This window comes from Camelus ferus, chromosome 1, assembly GCF_009834535.1.
Source record: "Camelus ferus isolate YT-003-E chromosome 1, BCGSAC_Cfer_1.0, whole genome shotgun sequence".
NCBI lineage: Eukaryota > Metazoa > Chordata > Mammalia > Artiodactyla > Camelidae > Camelus > Camelus ferus.
The window spans coordinates 60,678,308-60,696,241 of record NC_045696.1 but is presented as its reverse complement, the minus strand read 5'-3'; the positions used below and the strand labels follow the sequence as shown (position 1 = coordinate 60,696,241).

The window sequence follows — 17,934 nt, the reverse complement described above, 5'->3', positions numbered from 1 at the left end:
ACAGCCTCCAAATGCCTCAGAAATTACTATTATATTAATATTAGAATAATTTGTTCACTTGCTTTGGGCTTTTTTTATGCATACTTTCAGTGGTTAGGCTTTTTGGGTGGTTTGGAGGCAGCAAAGAGTTTTGTGTTAAGTGCCTGTTCAAGATGCTCAAAACTTCTCTGGGGCCCTAGAGAGTTTAAATAACCAACCTAAGGTCACACAGGCAGTCCTATCTTAAATACTTTGTGGAATTGGTAGTTGTGGGGCAGAGGATGAAACTTTTTTTTTTTTTTGTGGTGAAATAAACATAACAAAATTTACCATTTTAAACATTTTTAGGTATACAGTTCAGTGGCATATACATTCACATTGTTGTACAACCATCACCCCATTCCTCTCCAGAGCTTTTGGCATCTTCTCATACTAAACCTCTGTACCTGTTAAGCAATCACTCCACATTTCTCCCTCCCCTGAGTCCTTAGCAACCACTGTTCTACTTCCTGTCTCTATGAACTTGACTACTCTAGGTAACCTCATATAAATGGTGTGGCTTATTTCACTTAGTATGATGTCTTCAGAATTCTTTCATGTAGTATGTATCAGAATTTCCTACCTTTTTAAGGCTGAATAATGGTCCGTAGTATGTATGTACCACATTTTGTTTAGCTGGTCACCTGTTAATGGACGTTTGGGTTGCTTCCACCTTTTGACTATTGTGAACAATGCTGCTGTAAACATTGGCGCACACATACCTGTTGGAGTGCCTGCTTTCATTTTCTGTGTGTATACCCAGAAGTGGAATTGTGAGATCTCATGGTAATTCTGTGTGTAACCTGTTGGGGTATCTCCATTTTGTTTTCCATAGATACTGTACAATTTTACATTCCCACCAGCAATGCACAGAAGTTCCAATTTCTTTACATCCTCCCAACCAACACTTGCTACTTTCTGTTTTCCTCTGTGTGTTTTTAATAATAGTCATCCTAATGGGTGTTAAGTGGTATCTCATTGTGATTTTTAAACTATTTAAAAGAGAAGGGCGGGAGGGTATAGCTCAATGATAGAGTGCATGCTTAGCAAACAGCAGGTCCTGGGTTCAATCCCCAGTACCTCCATTTAAAAATAAATAAATAAATAAACCTAATTACCTCTCCCCACAAAGAAAAGTAGAAATTAAAAAAAAAAATTTTTTTTAAGTGAGAAAGCTAGAATTTGAACCCAAATAGTTCTGGCTCCCAAGTCTATGTTCTTTGCATTATAACATGCTGCTTTTTATCCACGTCATTTGGAAGACTTCTGCTTTTGGCTATGATGGGATAACTGGAGGTGAATTTTCCTTTCTACCTTAAACAACTGGAAAATGAGACATAGTATAAGAAAGAATGATATTTATTTATTTATTTATTTATTTAATTTTTAAACATTTTTAAACATCTTTTTATTAATAGTCATTTTATAATGTTGTGTCAAATTCCAGTGTAGAGCACAATTTTTCATTTATACGTGAACATACATATATTCATTGTCACAGTTTTTTTCGCTGTGAGCTACCACAAGAACTTGTATGTATTTCCCTGTGCTATATAGTATAATCTTGTTTATCTATTCTACGTATGCCTGTCAGTATCTACAAGTTTTGAACTCCCAGTCTATCCTTTCCCACTCCCCTCCCCCTTTGCAACCACAAGTTTGTATTCTATGTCTTTGAGTCTGTTTCTGTTTTGTATTTATGTTCTTTTTTTAGATTCCACATATGAGTGATCTCATATGGTATTTTGAAAGAATGATTTTTAGACATTTAAAAAATAGTCAAAACACTGATGAATATGTGATTGTTTAAAAGAGAAGGCAGCTTGGGTCATGTTTAGTTTGAAGTGACATTAGGGCTTTCAAATAGGAGTGACATGCAGGAAGTTGGAGGTCATAAGAGAAGTCAAAGCTGGATATGAAAACATGGAAGGGAATCATTCCTATATAAGTGGAAAGGGTAGTTTTCTAAGGTTCCCCTCTTTTATTAAATAAATAAGTAAATAAAAGGGCAAAGTCAAGGGAGCCTTTCACTTTGCATTTTCCCACCTCAGTTTTTATGTAATTTTTGAAGGTTATATATGTAAATGACATATGAAGTATGTTTTTTAAAAAAATTGTCATTTTGCTCTTAGCATTATTCTTTGTTCTCTTTTTAAAAAGGGAAATATGTTAACTTTTCTCCCCCACAACATTCAACAACTTTCATTCATGTAATATTACTGAATATTGTTGAGAAATCTCAAAAGTGAACAGAGTAAGAAAGCTCCGAAACATACCCACCATATAAGATTTAGTATGTTAAAAGATGGCATTTCGGATCAGTGGTAACTTACAGCCATGAGATAAAGGGGCAGGTGTTTGTATCATTGCGTGAGGGAGCCTACCAAAAAGATCCATTGGTCACTGGTTGCCTGGGGAGTTAGCTAAGAGATCCAAGGGAAGTTCTAGCATATGGAGGGGCATTGCCTCTGCCGACGTGATCCCTCCAGCTGTCTAAGAGGCCAGTTTTAGCAGCAGAGGAAAGTGTGGGGATAAAGACAACCTACCCCTGTTTGCCACTGAAAACAGAACCTTTTACTAACTTGCTCCCTCACAGAGGTCTTAGCTTGCCAATTTGGTTGCTGTAAGCCCGCTGTAGAAAAAACTTCCATCTTCCATTTTCTGTCAACCTGGCTGAAGTCTTGTGGCACAGCAGAGATATACTGGGTTCCCAGCATGGTATGTGCAGGTTGAGTGATTAGAGGGGAACAGAAAGGTTAAGACCATGTTAAAGAATCTTAGGTTTAGTAGCTCAGCTCCTTTTGGCGGGCCCAGCCGCTTTGTCCATGTGCTACAGATAAAGCTTAGGTAACAAAAGCACTGTACCTGTGCCAGATATTCAAGACAGTTACCCTGCAGCCCATTTCTGTTTTGACTAAGGGCCACTTAGAGCAGCTTGGAGAAATCCAGCATGGGCATACTCTTTAAATAACTGCTTGCTCTGGAATGTAGTACCTTAGTTAGGAAAGAGCAAGGAAGGAACCCACTTCTTTTACTTTCAGTCTAATGGTGAAGTGAGATTCTTTCCCGTTTTGCTTAGAAGTTCTATACATGCTCAGCACTGAGGCCTAGCATGTTTGAAACAAAACATATAGGTGCCTTTCCATCCCAACTCTTCACTAAAGTTGATTTTTGTCATCATAAGACATACTTACAAGTCAGAATGTTTTTTATTTTTATTTATTTATTTATTTTTATTTTTTTAAACATTTTTTATTGATTTATAATCATTTTACAATGTTGTGTCAAATTCCAGTGTTCAGCACAATTTTTCAGTCATTCATGGACATATACACACTCATTGTCACATTTTTTTCTCTGTGAGTTATCATAACATTTTGTGTATATTTCCCTTTGCTATACAGTGTAATCTTGTTTATCTATTCTACAATTTTGAGATCCCAGTCTATCCCTTCCCACCCTCTACCCCCCTGGTAACCACAAGTCTGTATTCTCCGTCTGTGAGTCTATTTCTGTCCTGTATTTACGCTTTGTTTTTGTTTTTTAGATTCCACATATGAGCGATCTCATATGGTATTTTTCTTTCTCTTTCTGGCTTACTTCACTTAGAATGACATTCTCCAGGAGCATCCATGTTGCTGCAAATGGCATTATGTTGTCGGTTTTTATGGCTGAGTAGTATTCCATTGTATAAATATACCACAGCTTCTTTATCCAGTCACCTGTTGATGGACATTTAGGCTGTTTCCATGTTTTGGCTATTGTAAATAGTGCTGCTATGAACATTGGGGTGCAGGTGTCATCCTGAAGTAGATTTCAGAATGTTTTTTAGATTAAAGTTCCATTTGGTGATACTTCACCTTAAGTTGTAGCCTGTTCTGAAGATTAGTCATTTTCTCAAATTGGCAGTCTTTGTTATTTTGAAATTGCAAAAAAAAAAAAAAAAAACCCAAAACCCGATTATTTAAAATTTTTTTTAACAACTTAGGTGACTTTTCTGCATGTAAAGATAGATGCTGAATCTTAAGCCTTTGTTTCTACATTTCTTTAGCTTCTTGGTTAGGCCAACTTGCTAAAAAATACCATAAACAAGAGTCTAGTACCCTTCTGGGCAAAATAGCTTTAGTAAGTTTCCTTCTATGTGGATTGTCTATCTATCCGCAATTTATACATCTTGTAAAGTATCTCTAGAGATGGGATGAAGGAAGAACATTTGAATTAAGCTATGTATGATAAAAGACAGCCCAAAATGCCTATTATTACCAGTGGGTCCATAGCATCATCTTAGTGTAAGAAAGACAATCAGTTACTGGCTCATTCCATTCTCAGTCGTTCTTCCGTATTACTTTTTGTGTATCTAGGTATATCCCATGTTGTAAATTTGTGGTAATGTTTTTGGGATAAGAAGTACATGCTCACAGCAAACTTGAGATTTCCAAACATACTGTTCTTTAAATTGTCTTTGAATTTACTATTTTTAAGAGATGAGACCAGTCTTTTTCCCTTGACTGTTTGAAATGAATTGTACTTACTGCTTCAAACATAGGAAGAGATTTCTTTCCTTCCTCATTTCCTTCGTTTGTTCCTTTCTTTATTTCTTGTTTGTTCATTTGTTCCTTTAGTTCACAGCTTTATTGAGATATAGTGCCCATTTGAAGTGTACAACTCAATGGTTTTTGGTATATTCAAGAGACAGCTTTCTTGCTAACGGACCCATTCCATTTATTTATGAGGGTTTTTTTTGTGGTAGATTTCATGTCTTAGTCTGTTCAAATTGCTGTAACAAAATGCCAAGAACTGGGTAGCTTATAAACAATAGAAATTTATTTCTCACAGTTCTGGAGGTTGGAAGTCCATGATCATGGTGCCCGCATGGTTGGGTAAGGGCCCTCACAGACTTTGCATTGTAGTCTCATGGCCAAAAAGGGGCCAGGGAGCTTGCTTGGGTCTCTTTTATAAGAGCACTAATCCCATTCATGAGGGTTTTCCACCCTTATGACCTTACCACTTCCCAAAGGCCCCATCTCTTATTATCATTATCTTAGAGATTAGGATTTCCACATATGACTTTTAGGGGTATACATTCAGACCACCCATAGCAGATTACTAAGGATGGGTCATATGTTTTAAAAATACAAGATAATTTCAGTGGCTGTTTTGTGTTAATTAAAATAATCCCTTCAAATCTTAGGGAAAATAATGATAAACAGCCCTTTTGAAAATGGGCAAAATATGAGGAGCAGGTCACTAAGTACAACTACGGATGGCCAATAAACACATGAAAAAATGTTTGACTCCTCTAGTAATTAAAGGAATGAAAGTTTAAAACGCTCAAAAGTATTAAAATTATTTTCATCAAATGTAATCAAAATATGTGAACATAATTTAAAAAATCACAAGCATGCTAAAAGATAAATAATAAAAACAATAGTTTTTTTTGCTTTTCAATCTCCCATTTCAGGCAGGTGCTTTCAATTTCTTTTACTTGCTTCTCATCTTGTTGTTGTTTTTTTTTTTCCCTGAATAAAAAGCTGATTCAAAAAACAAACAAACAAACAAACCCTGCTGATTCTGCTCTCTCCCAGTTAGGTATGGTTGATATGATTGCCACGTTGCTTAAGACAGCATCTTCTAGGAACTTGAACTGGATCAAATTGTCTACCTGGTTCCTTTACAGAACACACTAACATATAGAATGCAAAATTGCTCTAAACACAAACATCAGTGTTTTGAAATAGAAGCTAAAAAATTTTTTTTCTCTAAAGACAAAGCTGTTGTACTATTTAAATTGGAATCTGAATTAATATGTTTCCCAGTCTGGAACCAAATCATATCGTCAAATTCTTTTCCAAAGTGTATCAGTATTTCATCATTTGGTTTCAAGTTCTTTACGTTTCTGCATCTCCAGTTGCAGCTTTTTCATTTTTAAACAGGATCAGTAATCTTTAGTTGTGACCTATTTAATGATACAAAATCTTTCTACCTTAGCATTATTCTCATTGTTTATTTCACTGGTTAAATCTTAAGTCAGATTCATTTCTTACCTAGCGTTTGTTAACCTCAGAGCTTATGTTTTGATTTATCTCCAGGGAATTTTAAATAAAAATATCCCCTGCCTTTTGTCTTTGGGCAACTTACCCTCCCTGTTAATGAATTCTAGAGATAAATCTTCCTCTGAAAAGATACTGTCTGTATCTTTGTTTCGCTTTTGCATTATCTGGTATGCCTCTTGCCCATTAAATACCTCTTTCTCAGCTGAAGGTTTTATATCTTTTTTATTAAACTCGTCCAATTTTTCAATAATATTTACTGCTAGGGAATTCAATCTAGTATTTCAAGTACTTCTTGAAATGCTTTTGAATTTTGTTTTTAATAGCAAAAACTCCAAAGTATGGGATTAAAATTTGGTTTGCTTTAGTTTGACTAGGAGAATTATTTTTAAATTATGACTTTTCTTTTAATCATTATAGGTTTTTTGTTTTAAACAATGAAGCTGGGCTATTGGAATACTTTGTGAATGAACAGTCTAGAAATCAAAAACCCAGAGGTACTTTGCAGCTTGCAGGAGCTGTAATATCACCCAGTGATGAGGACTCTCACACCTTCACTGTAAATGCTGCCAGTGGGGAACAGTATAAACTCAGAGGTATGACTGAGATATGAGAATTAATAGTGTGATTTTCTTCCTCCCTTGAGAAGTTGGTGTACTTCCCTGCTGTCATGTGGGTTTTGGAAGTAAAAACTGCTGTCACTGATGATACAGACATAATATTCTAAACCTTGGAATTGCTTTAAGGATTTATGAAATGTGTTTTAATTAATAACTTTTTTAAAGTGACACAATGAACAAGTCTATTTAAAATTCGTTTCTCTAAGAAATTTGTAGATGAAACCCTGATTACTGAGAAATCTAAAACATGGACTTCTTTAAGTTTTTTTTTATGTCTTCCGTGGCTTTGTATTTTACCTCCTTTCCTGATTTGGTTCATATGCTCTCTTTGTGGTTTTTAGTGACTTAACGTATGTAAGTGGGATTTATTAAAATGTTCATATTCATTAAAATAAAGTATAACTTGTTTAGATAAATTTAATTTGTACAAAAGTATGTGTTTTTTATTCAATTAATATACATAAGGGATAACGATAATCCTAACTAAGCATGCTGCTAGAGATCTGAAAGAATATATTGAGTGCACATCCAGTGCTTAATAGAGGTTAGTTCTTTAAAGAAGAGCATATTTTTATGAGAAAGTTGACATGTCAAGTCTCATATACCCACCTAGCTGGTTGTAATTTATCGTTCTTATGAAATACCCACATCCAGCTACGGTGTTACCTAACAAGGTTGATGCTTTGTTGCCAGAGCCTCTTTCCTACCTCCCTCTGGTCAGGGACATTTACTCTAGGGACAGTAGGACCATTCCCTGATTTTCAATTATCTATTGTTTATACTATAGACAATTAATTGTATTTAAAAAGTAAACAAAAGGTGAATAACTTGTAAATAATTTTTATCAGCCACAGATGCTAAAGAGCGACAACATTGGGTTAGCAGACTTCAGATATGTACACAACACCACACTGAAGCTATTGGCAAGGTATGTAGATTCATATATGATATTAATGCACAAAAATGGGGAAAGATTTTTTAACTTTATTTTTTTGTACTTTTAAATTGAGATACTAATCATATACCATAAAATTTGACCTTTTAAAGTATACAATTTCATGGTCTGTGGTATATTCACAGGATTGTACAACTGTTTTAAGTATCTAATTCCCAAATATTTTCATCACCTCCCAAAAAACCCGTATCCATTAGCAGTCACTCTATTCCCCTCTTCCCAATCCCCTGGCAAACACTAGCCTATTTTCTTTTTCAGTGGATTTGTCTGTCCTGGGCATTTCATATAAATGGAATCATACAACATGTGGTTGTTTTGTCTGGCTTCTTAGAATAAGCATACTGTTTCCAAGTTTCACCCCGTCATTACATGTATTATACTTTTTCCTTCTTAAGGCCAAATAATACTTTATTGTATGGATATACCACATTTTGTTTACCCATTCATCAGTTGATGGACATACAGATTGTTTACATTTGTGGCTATTATGAATAATACTGCTATGAGCATTTGTGTTCAAGTTTTTGTGTGAACACAGGATTTCAGTTCTCTGGGTTATGTTTCTAGGAGTGGAATTACTGGGTTATAAGGTAGTCCTCTGTTTAACTATTTGAGGAACTGCTAAACTGTTTTCCAAAGTGGTCAAACTTTCACGTTCTCACCAGCAATACATGAGGGTTGCAGTTTCTCCATATTCTTGCCAATACTTGTTACTGTCCTTTTTTACAATTATTGTGACCACCCCTAATGAGTGTTAAGTAGAGTTTTATTGTGGTTTTGATTTTGTTTCTCTAATGACTAATAATGTTCAGCATCTTTTCATGTGCTTGTGGATCATTTGTACATCTCCTTTGGAGTGTTTTATTTTTTAAGATAAAAAGGAAGGTCTCAGAACTTGAAATCTGAGGTTAGAAATGTCTAAAAACTAATATATTGGCAGTGTAGTTACAGGATTCCATACTTACTTTTTTTTCTTCCTAGTGTTTTTTCCCCATAACTAAATTTTTAAAAATTGTTGTTTAGGCCTATGGCTTAGTCTCCAGGAAATCCAACATAAAAGCTTTATTCATGCTGCATGATTCTGATCACTGGTAGTGACCAGAAAGTGCTAGTTTGTTCCAAAGATAATTGAATGTTACATTAAAAAGTTTATGTTGAGTATTGCTCAGTATATTTTTTGCTTCAATCATGGTGTTTAAAGATCTGAAATTAGAAATTTCTTGTTTTTCTAATATATGTCTAATGTGAAAAAAAAGTGCTTGACAGCACAAACCTGGGATTAATTTTCTAAATAAATTACCAGCTGGATGTATGAAATACTTCAACTTTAAATGTCTAAAATTTTATCATCTTCAGAAATGTTCTTGTAGTCAATTCTGTAGTTAATTTTATTTTTTAAAACTGTTCATGTGTAAGCCTCCAGTGTATGGTAGGTTGTGAGTTAACCTAAATTTTAAAAAAGGAATGAATTTTTTTGTTTGTCTAATAGAATAATCCTCCTCTGAAATCACGGAGCTTCTCACTTGCGTCTAGTGGTAATTCTCCTATGTCCCAGAGGAGACCAAGCCAAAATGCCATTTCCTTTTTTAATGTTGGACATTCCAAACTACAATCAGTGAGCAAAAGAGCTAACTTACCTCCAGACCATCTTGTGGAAGTCAGAGAAGTAAGTATGAATTGAAATCAAGTTAAAATGCATAAAATAATCTTAACCTGCTTGGTTTTCTCACAGAAGTTTTTTAAAATTTTATTTGTGTCTTCTGGGGCCCTCAATGTTTAAGTCATAAAGATTCCCTGATCCCTAAATTTTGTCAACCAGGTTCTTTGTACACTGTTATTTTTTAAAAGTCTGTATCTTTCATTTCTTAAGTATGAGCACAGACTCCTTTAATGTAAAATTTATGATCAAAAAGGTTATTGTTAAGCCTATTGGGAAGACTGTATAGCCAAATAAGTGACTTTTTAAAAAACTGATACATGTAAATAGAGAATTTTAAGCATACAAAAAAACAGAATACTTAAATCCTTGATGTTGCCTCCTCTCACCATTTTCTTCTTCTCTTTCAAACTGAGTACCAAATTATTCTAGTTAATAAAGGTTGTGGTTGTTAGGTTCTGAATAATCCAGATGTTGTTTACTGAGATAAATTTGGTAGAGTTCATAGCTATTTATGTACTGGGTTGTGAAAATAATATCATAAATCACACCCAAATGATTTAAAGGAGGAGGCTAGTGAGAATGTTCTATCAAGTTATTTTAGGTTGTATTTCTAGATGAAGAAGTCAAGATTTAAAGAAATGAATTAACATGCTTGAGATAAACAAACAATAGCTTTTGACTCACTTTTTAGTCCTGTTATAAATAAGTGATAATTATAAACACCTTCTTCATAAAATGATACATTTTTAGTGTTTATGTTGATGGTATTCAATCTGTAGATAAACATCTGTGTTTGTGTCTTAAGGGAATCAGAGTGCTTCTATATTAATCTAGAGTGAAGGAAAAGGAAACATTAAAAGTGGTTAAAGTAACAAGGGATAGAATAAAGAAAAAGCATCTAGGGGCAGACTTGTGTCATAGTGTATTCCTTAACCCTTAAAAATTAGGCCACCATGAAATTTTTGGAACTCTTTCATCATGGCTAGTAATGGGAGTTTGAAGATCCTTCAGAGATGCTGATTGTGTTCTATTTATTGATCTGGGTGTTGGTCACATGGGTGCGTTTGGTTTATGAAAATCCATCAAGCCTACATACTTGTGATACCTGTACTTTTCTATCTGTAATACTATATGTCAGTATAGTTTAGTGAAAATTTAAAAAGAAGCAAAAAGTATATAGGTGAAATTGTCATGAATTATGGTGCACATTTTCAAGGAAAAGGAACCTTTTTGTATTTAAAATTTTAGCCATCTGTGGAGGCCTCTTCTTGGCTGGGTTTGGATCTTTATGCCTGATATACTGAGACCATTGTCATATCTCTCTTAGCTTTTCTTCTGCTGTGATGACTTTAATCACCTTCTCTTCTCTATCCTGCTCTAATGGTTGTTTTGTATTCTTATACCCAGGGGTAATTTCTTACAATACCTGCACTGTAAAAAAAGTATTCTGTGACTTTAAATATACCTTTTATAACACTGTGATAGCATGTTAATATTTAGCATGTAACTCTGACACTTGTATGTAGAGAGTGTGTGTCCCCAAAGTTTTAACAAGTACCTTTTTCGGAAGGACAGGTATTTGCTTACAGAACTAATTTAATGACCTTCTTGAATTATGGCACCAGCAGTTATCCTAGGATTTGTGTGGTGACCATCGTTTGACAATTTTTTTTGCTAATACCACATGCAAAAAAAAGTTTCAGTTGAGTGTGTCTTTAGTAGGTTGATGTTTTTGCTTTCAAGAATTCAGCAGTTCAAACTTTAAAATTAATGACTCTATTAGGAACATTTCTGTATACCAATGGAATAAATTCTGTTTCTGAGAATTTATACCATTTGGAGTCATACCATTTTTTGTCCTCTAGACAGATATTAAATACCTCTGGAACTACTTTTTCATTTAAAAGTTAGTTTATTGCCAATTATTTAAAATCATCATAATCTGGTCTCTAGAGGCATGTTGTTTCCTAGCCTTGCTTTTGAAGCCATGCATTTAAGAATCTTGTTTCAGCTTTGTGGCTTAGATGTATTTCATTGTGGAAGCTTTAAATGCTTTATGAAAGCAGGGGCCCTAGAAAAGTTTCTGAGCCTTTTCTAAGTAGTTTTTATCCAAGGCAGTGACTGAAAAGATTTGTGTTAAGGTAAAACCAAAGCTAATGATTTTCACAAGTTGAGAAAACTTTTTAAAACCTTCTTATTCTGAACTAATTTTAAATTTACAGAAAAGTTGCCAAAGTAGTACAGAGTTTCCATATATCCCTCACCCAACATTGAATAATGTTACCATCTTTCATAATATAGTATGATTACCAAAACCAGGAAATTTTATAAGTACAATACTTGTAACTCTAGTCCTTATTCAACTTGTTGTAGTTTTTCCATGAACATTCTTTTTCTGTTTTAAGATCCTATCCAGGATCCCACATTGCATTTAGTTGTTATTACTACTTAGTCTCCTCCCATCTGTAATTGTTCTCCAGTCTAATTTTTTATGATCTTGATACCTATGAATGTCCAATTATTTTTGTTTAATGTTCCGAAATTTTCATTTGTGTGATATTTTCTTATTATTTGATTGAGACTATACATTTTTTGGGGAAAAAAAAAACTCCAGAAAATATTATCCTTAGTACCTCATGTCAAGGAGTTCATGATGTCTTACTACCAGTGATATTGGCCTTGATCACTTGGTTAAGGTAGCTTCTACTGGATTTCTCCACTGTAAAGTTGCTGTCTTTCTGTAGTTAATAAATGGCTTAAGGAGGTACTTTGAGATTATGGAGATCCTTTTTCTCTACAAAGAAATTCAGAGAACTTTTGATACCAAGCTGACCTGTGTTTCCAGGGAGGAGTTCTCAAGCTTTTTGGTCTTGGGATCCCATTCATTCTTAAAAATTATTGAGGACCTCAGAGAGCTTTTGTTTTACGTGAGTTATATTTATCAATATTTACCTTATTAGAAATTAAAGCAGTTATTCTAAAAATATTTGTTTTGAAAGTTTTATTTTAAAGTTATTTTATTAAAATAAAAATGAATAAATCCATACATGTTAACATAAATGACATATTTTATATCAAGCAACTATTTTTTTGCCAAAATAAACAAAATAATTGCACTCAATTTATTGCAATATGTAGTTTTGGTTGAAATACATGAAAAAAGATTTGACCTCACACAGATAATGTGGTTAGAAGAAAGAGGACTATTTTAATAGCCGTTTTTAAAATCGAGGCATAGTTAATTTACAGTGTTATGTTTCAGGTGTACAGCAAAGTGATGCAGTCATATATATATATATATAATCTTTTTGAGATTCTTTTCCATTATAGGTTATTACAAGATATTGAATATAGTTCCTTGTGCTATACAGTAGGTCCTTATTGTTTGTCTGTTTTATATATAGTAGTGTATATATGTTAACCCCAGACTCCTAATTTATCCCTCTCCTTTCCTCTTCAGTAATCGTAAGTTTGTTTTCTATGAGTCTATTTCTGTTTTGTAAATAAGTTCATTTGTATCAGTTTTTTAGTTTCCACATATAAGTGATATCATATGATATTTGTCTGTCTTTCTCTGTCTGACTTACTTAGTGTGATAATCTCGAGGTCCATCCATGTTGCTGAAAATGGCATTATCCTGTTCTTTTTTATGGCTAAGTAATAATCCATTGTGTATATATATATGTGTTCGTATTATATATTTGTGTATTTTATATATATGTGGTGTGTGTATATATATATATCTGCCACATCTTTATTTACTCATCTGTCAGTAGACATTTAGGTTGCTTCCATGTCTTGGCTGTTGTAAATAGTGCTGCTGTGAACATTGAGGTGCACGTATCTTTTTGAATTAGAGTTTTCTCAGGAGTGGGATTGCAGGATCATATAGTGACTCTATTTTTAGTATTTTAAGGAACCTCCATATTGTTCTCCATAGTGGCTGAACAAATTTCCATTTCTATCGACAGTGTAGGGGGGTTTCTTTTTCTCCACACTCTCTCCAGCATTTATTATTTGTAGATTTTTTGATGATGGCCATTCTGACTGGTGTAGGGTGATACCTCATTGTAGTTTTGATTTGCATTTCTCTAATAAGTAGCGATATTGAGCTTCTTTCCATGTGCCTGTTGGCCATCTTTATGTCTTCATGGGAGAAATGTCTAATTAGGTCTTTGCCCATTTTTTGATTGGGTTGTTTGTTCTTTTGATATTGAGCTGTATAAGCTGTTTGCATATTTTGGAAATTAATCCCTTGTCAGTTGCATAGTTTGCAAATATTTTCTTGCCTTCTGTAGGTTGTCTTTTCGTTTTGTTTATGGTTTCCTCTACTGTGCAAAAGCTTTTAAGTTTAATTGGGTTCCATATATTTATTTTTGTTTTTATTTAACTCTAGGAGATGGATGCAAAAAAAATATTGCTGCGGTTTATGTCAAAGAGTGTCCTGCTTATGTTTTCCTCTAGGAATTTTATAGTATCTGGTCTTACATTTAGGTCTTCAATCTATTTTGAGCTTATTTTTGTACATGATGTTAGAGAATATTCTAATTTCATTCTTTTACATGTAGCTGCTCAATTTTCCCAGTTTAATAGCCTTTTAAGATAATTGTGACTGTTCTTCGATACGTCACTAAAACTTGACAGTGGCAGCTTCTTAAGTGTTAGACACAGTGTGGAATCTAATATATACCAATAAACTTTCATATTCTGTTACATAAAAATCCATTGGTTCATCTTATACTTTGAATGGATCTTTAACGTATGCATGATTTTCTAACACTATGCGTTAGTCATTTCGAAAATAATTAGTTCAGAGTTGTGAGGGCTTGTAGATGTTGATATGCAATATCAAAAATTCATATTCATCCATATCTTGTAGTAACTGATAATGAAAAGAGTATGAAAAGGAATATATGTATGTATGAATGAAACATTATGCTGTACACCAGAAATTGACACAACACTGTAAACTAACTACACTTCAATAAAAAAAAAAAGGCACATTCATTAACATCCCCACCAACCCATCAGAAAAGGCTTTCAGTATTGGGAAACTGACAAGTTTATAGTGAGAGATAGAGGTTTTCCAACATTCTAATTTCATTTTAAAGCTCAGATTTTATAACTGGCAACAAATACTATCGGTTGTTTTCTTGAAGTGACAGGCCATTTTGTTTAATTTTGAGAAAATGTGTACGAACTACCCCATTCCTGAAGAGCCATAGTTTCTAACGGTAATTCTGTCAAGGGGAAACCCTCCTGTGCTTCTCCTCTATTCTACTACAACATCCTATGCTTCTGTACTCTGGTCACCAAATGTGTGGGGGTTTCTGTTTATCTGAGGTAGTGTCAGATTCCACAAAGCTGCCCACACTTCATATGCTATTTGCAAGTCCAGGTTGTCATCTGTGCTTCTGACCAACCAGCTATAAATGGGAGGTTTCCATTACCCCTTCTTCAGGTTGAGACATTTGCTAGGACAACTCACAGAACTTGGGAAAACAGTATTTACTGCAATACCTGTGTGTTGTAAAGGACTATAATTCAGGAACAGCTAGAGGAGAAGATGCACAGGACAAGATTTGGGGGAAAGAATGCAGAGCTTCCATGTCGTTTTTGTTTGCACACCCTCCCAGCACCTCCACGTGTTCGCCAATCAGAAGCTCTCTGAACTTTTCCTATGGTTTTTTGTGGAGGCTTCATTACTTAGGCGTGGCTGACTAAATCATTGGCTATTGGTGATTAATTTAACCTCCAGTTCCTCTCTCCTTCCTAGAGGTTGGTGGGTGGGGCTGAAAGTTCTAATCCTTTAATCTACAGGGTCGGTACCCTTGGCAGTAAGCCCTTATCTAGGGACTCTGCAAAAATCACTTCTTTCACATAAACTGTACTGTGGTTGAAAGGGGTTTGTTAAGAATAACAAAGAACATATTTCAACTTTATGCCCTGAAGCTATTACAAGAAACCAAATGTCATAACAAAAGACCCCCCTAGCTCTGATCACTTAGGAAATTACAAAGGTTTTAAGAGCTGTGTGCCAGGAAGAGGTGGGAGGCAGAGACAAAATACGTACATACACACACACACACACACACACACACACACACACACGCGTGCACATATATATTCATATACATATATATATATATCCTTTCCTGTCAGAATGGTGATCTGTGAAAAACACAGCTAGTTCAACTTGCAGCTCAGTGATACAAGTGCTTTTCCTTGGGCAACCACTGTACTTTGGTATGCAACAGAAGTACATTTTTTCTGGTGTGCAGCAGAAGTGTACTTCTCATTTTTCACATAGGCTATTTAAAAAACATATACTCAGAAGTAAAGATATAGTAAAATGAATGATTTTTACTGATTTTTCAAGGACATTTTTAAGTAGAACTGGCTCCACCCCCTGCCCCCACCACCCCAGATCTATCCATGCATGGCAATGATGACACTGCCTTGATTCTAAGATGCCAGCGGCTTTACCCACCATTGCTTTTGAACCATCAAGGCAAATGCCACCACAGTGAAATAATTTTTTATTCATAGGCAAATAATTTCCTAGAATTATTGTAAGAATAGTTTTGACTCCATAGGTTCCCACAAGGATCTGCAGAGCACTGTTTGAGAATTGCTCTTCTAGAGTGATTCAGCTCTAGGTTCTAGAGTGATCCAGTTCTAGGAAGCTGTAATGTAACGATATAATTCAAAGTGAGTTTGAAAGAAATATTTTAATCAAAGTCTATAAATAAGTCCAGTAGTAGAAGAAATAACAGTTGGCAAAAGCACCTGACTGTTGAGAATAGAGTCATACTGTACTTGAATGTGGATTTATTACTAAAGTGTTAAAGTGATCTGCTTTAGTATTTACTGTTTATAATTAGTACAGTTTATCAAATTACTCTGTTAATCACTTCATGCTGGTACTTTGCTTGCCCTGGGAGGAGCTAACATGACCAGTCTAGTAAAGGGAGACAGACAGTTAAAATACAGGTGATAAAATCATGTTTCCAATCTGGTTTTCATACAGCCTAGATGCCACTTAAGCAATGCACGCTCTCACCATATTTACCATGTTTAGCTCCAAAACACAGATTAAGCAAGTTTTCAGCTTTCCTGGCATTTTTTTTTTTTTTTTGAGGAACTGATTTTTATAATGTTAGGAATAATCACTAAAACAGCTTCACAAATCAGTTCTATTTCGTTGTCAATATATGAACAACTCTTTTGTTTGCTTTGCAAAGAACCATAACCAGCCAGAAAGAGAAAGAAAAATGCCATATGATATCACTCATCTGTGAAATCAAAAAAAAAAGGACACAAATGAACTACTGATAACTTAGAAGATTGATTTCTTGAATATGTGTAAGCACATTTGACTGACGTTTATGATTGGATTACTGCATTCTCTTGATTCTTACTTTGTAGTTGGCTTTATTCCTTTGATAACTATGTAAGTTTAAAAAGCTAAAGCTCTAAACTGTTCTTAGAAACAATGAACAGTACATACATGTAAATTAAAAAATATGTGCGGAATATTGTATATATGTATTTACATGCAATATATTATATATATGCAGTCAAATTGTGTCAATTACCTAATAAAACAAAACTGAAAAAAAAAGAACCATAACCAAATTTTAACATTGTGCTATAATTAAAAAGCTTTTTGTTCTAACCAAGAATATCACTTTCTTAGGCCTCTTCACTTCTAACATCAGCATTAGCAGGTGGTTTTTTGGGGCCATTTACACAAAGAAACACTTTTTTTTTCCTCTTAAGTATTATATTGTGATAGCTGATTATGTTGTCAGTGTCCTATTTATGATTTTTTCCTTTATTAAACTTTTATTGCTTTATAACATAATATTAAAAAGTATACATATCATAGGTGTACATCTTTTTTCCCCTTCTGTGCTCTCTGAATAGTGTAGTCTAGTGAGCAAGTGTTTTTAATTTAAAAGTTCAATTTTTCAACTGTTTTTTCTTATGATGAGAATTAGAAGTTGTACTCTCCAAGTTCAAGAAAGAAAGTGAAGAACAAACTCTGTTTGGCTCTAGATTGAAGCTCTTAGAACGTAACACAGAGCCTAACCAGCTCAAGTCAGTCGTTAACAACCCTGCCTCAGTGTACTTACTGCTGATTATTAGACAAGCCCTAAAGGCCATACTTCCTCCACTCTGTTACTTCTGTTTGTAAAGTCAGCACATCCTTGAACGTTCCATAACCACCTCCTGGATTAAAAAATTAAATATTTCCAGCACCCTAGAAGACCCTCTCATGCCTCTCCGTCACTACACTCTCCTCGCTATCCTGACTTCTAATACCATGTATTTATTTTGTCTACTTTTGAAATTTCTAAAACTGGAATCAAATAGTATGTGCTCCTTTAGGTATGGCTTCTTTTTAGTCAACATATGTTGTAGATTTACTTGTGATATTGAATGTAGCAGTTCCTTTGTTGCTTCACAGTATTTATTATATGGACATACCTTAATATTTTTTATTCATTCCAGGGTTGGTAGACATTTGAGTTTATGAACATATATACATATCTGTTGGCTATGTATCTAAGAATATAATTGTTGGGTCATGGATTATGTTTATTTAGCTCTATATATTTAACTCTA

General features: G+C 34.3%; 1 protein-coding gene across 1 annotated transcript in view; it reads left to right on the top strand.

Annotated features, from left to right (window-relative positions):
* The window catches only part of OSBPL11 (oxysterol binding protein like 11), a 73,422-nt gene that overhangs the window by 16,476 nt on the left and 39,012 nt on the right, over window positions 1-17,934 (top strand). Inside the window, exons 3-5 of the mRNA XM_006180002.2 lie at window positions 6,489-6,664; window positions 7,537-7,616; window positions 9,133-9,309. Of these exons, the coding sequence (XP_006180064.1) occupies window positions 6,489-6,664; window positions 7,537-7,616; window positions 9,133-9,309 (433 nt within the window). The remainder of the gene's footprint in view (window positions 1-6,488; window positions 6,665-7,536; window positions 7,617-9,132; window positions 9,310-17,934) is intronic.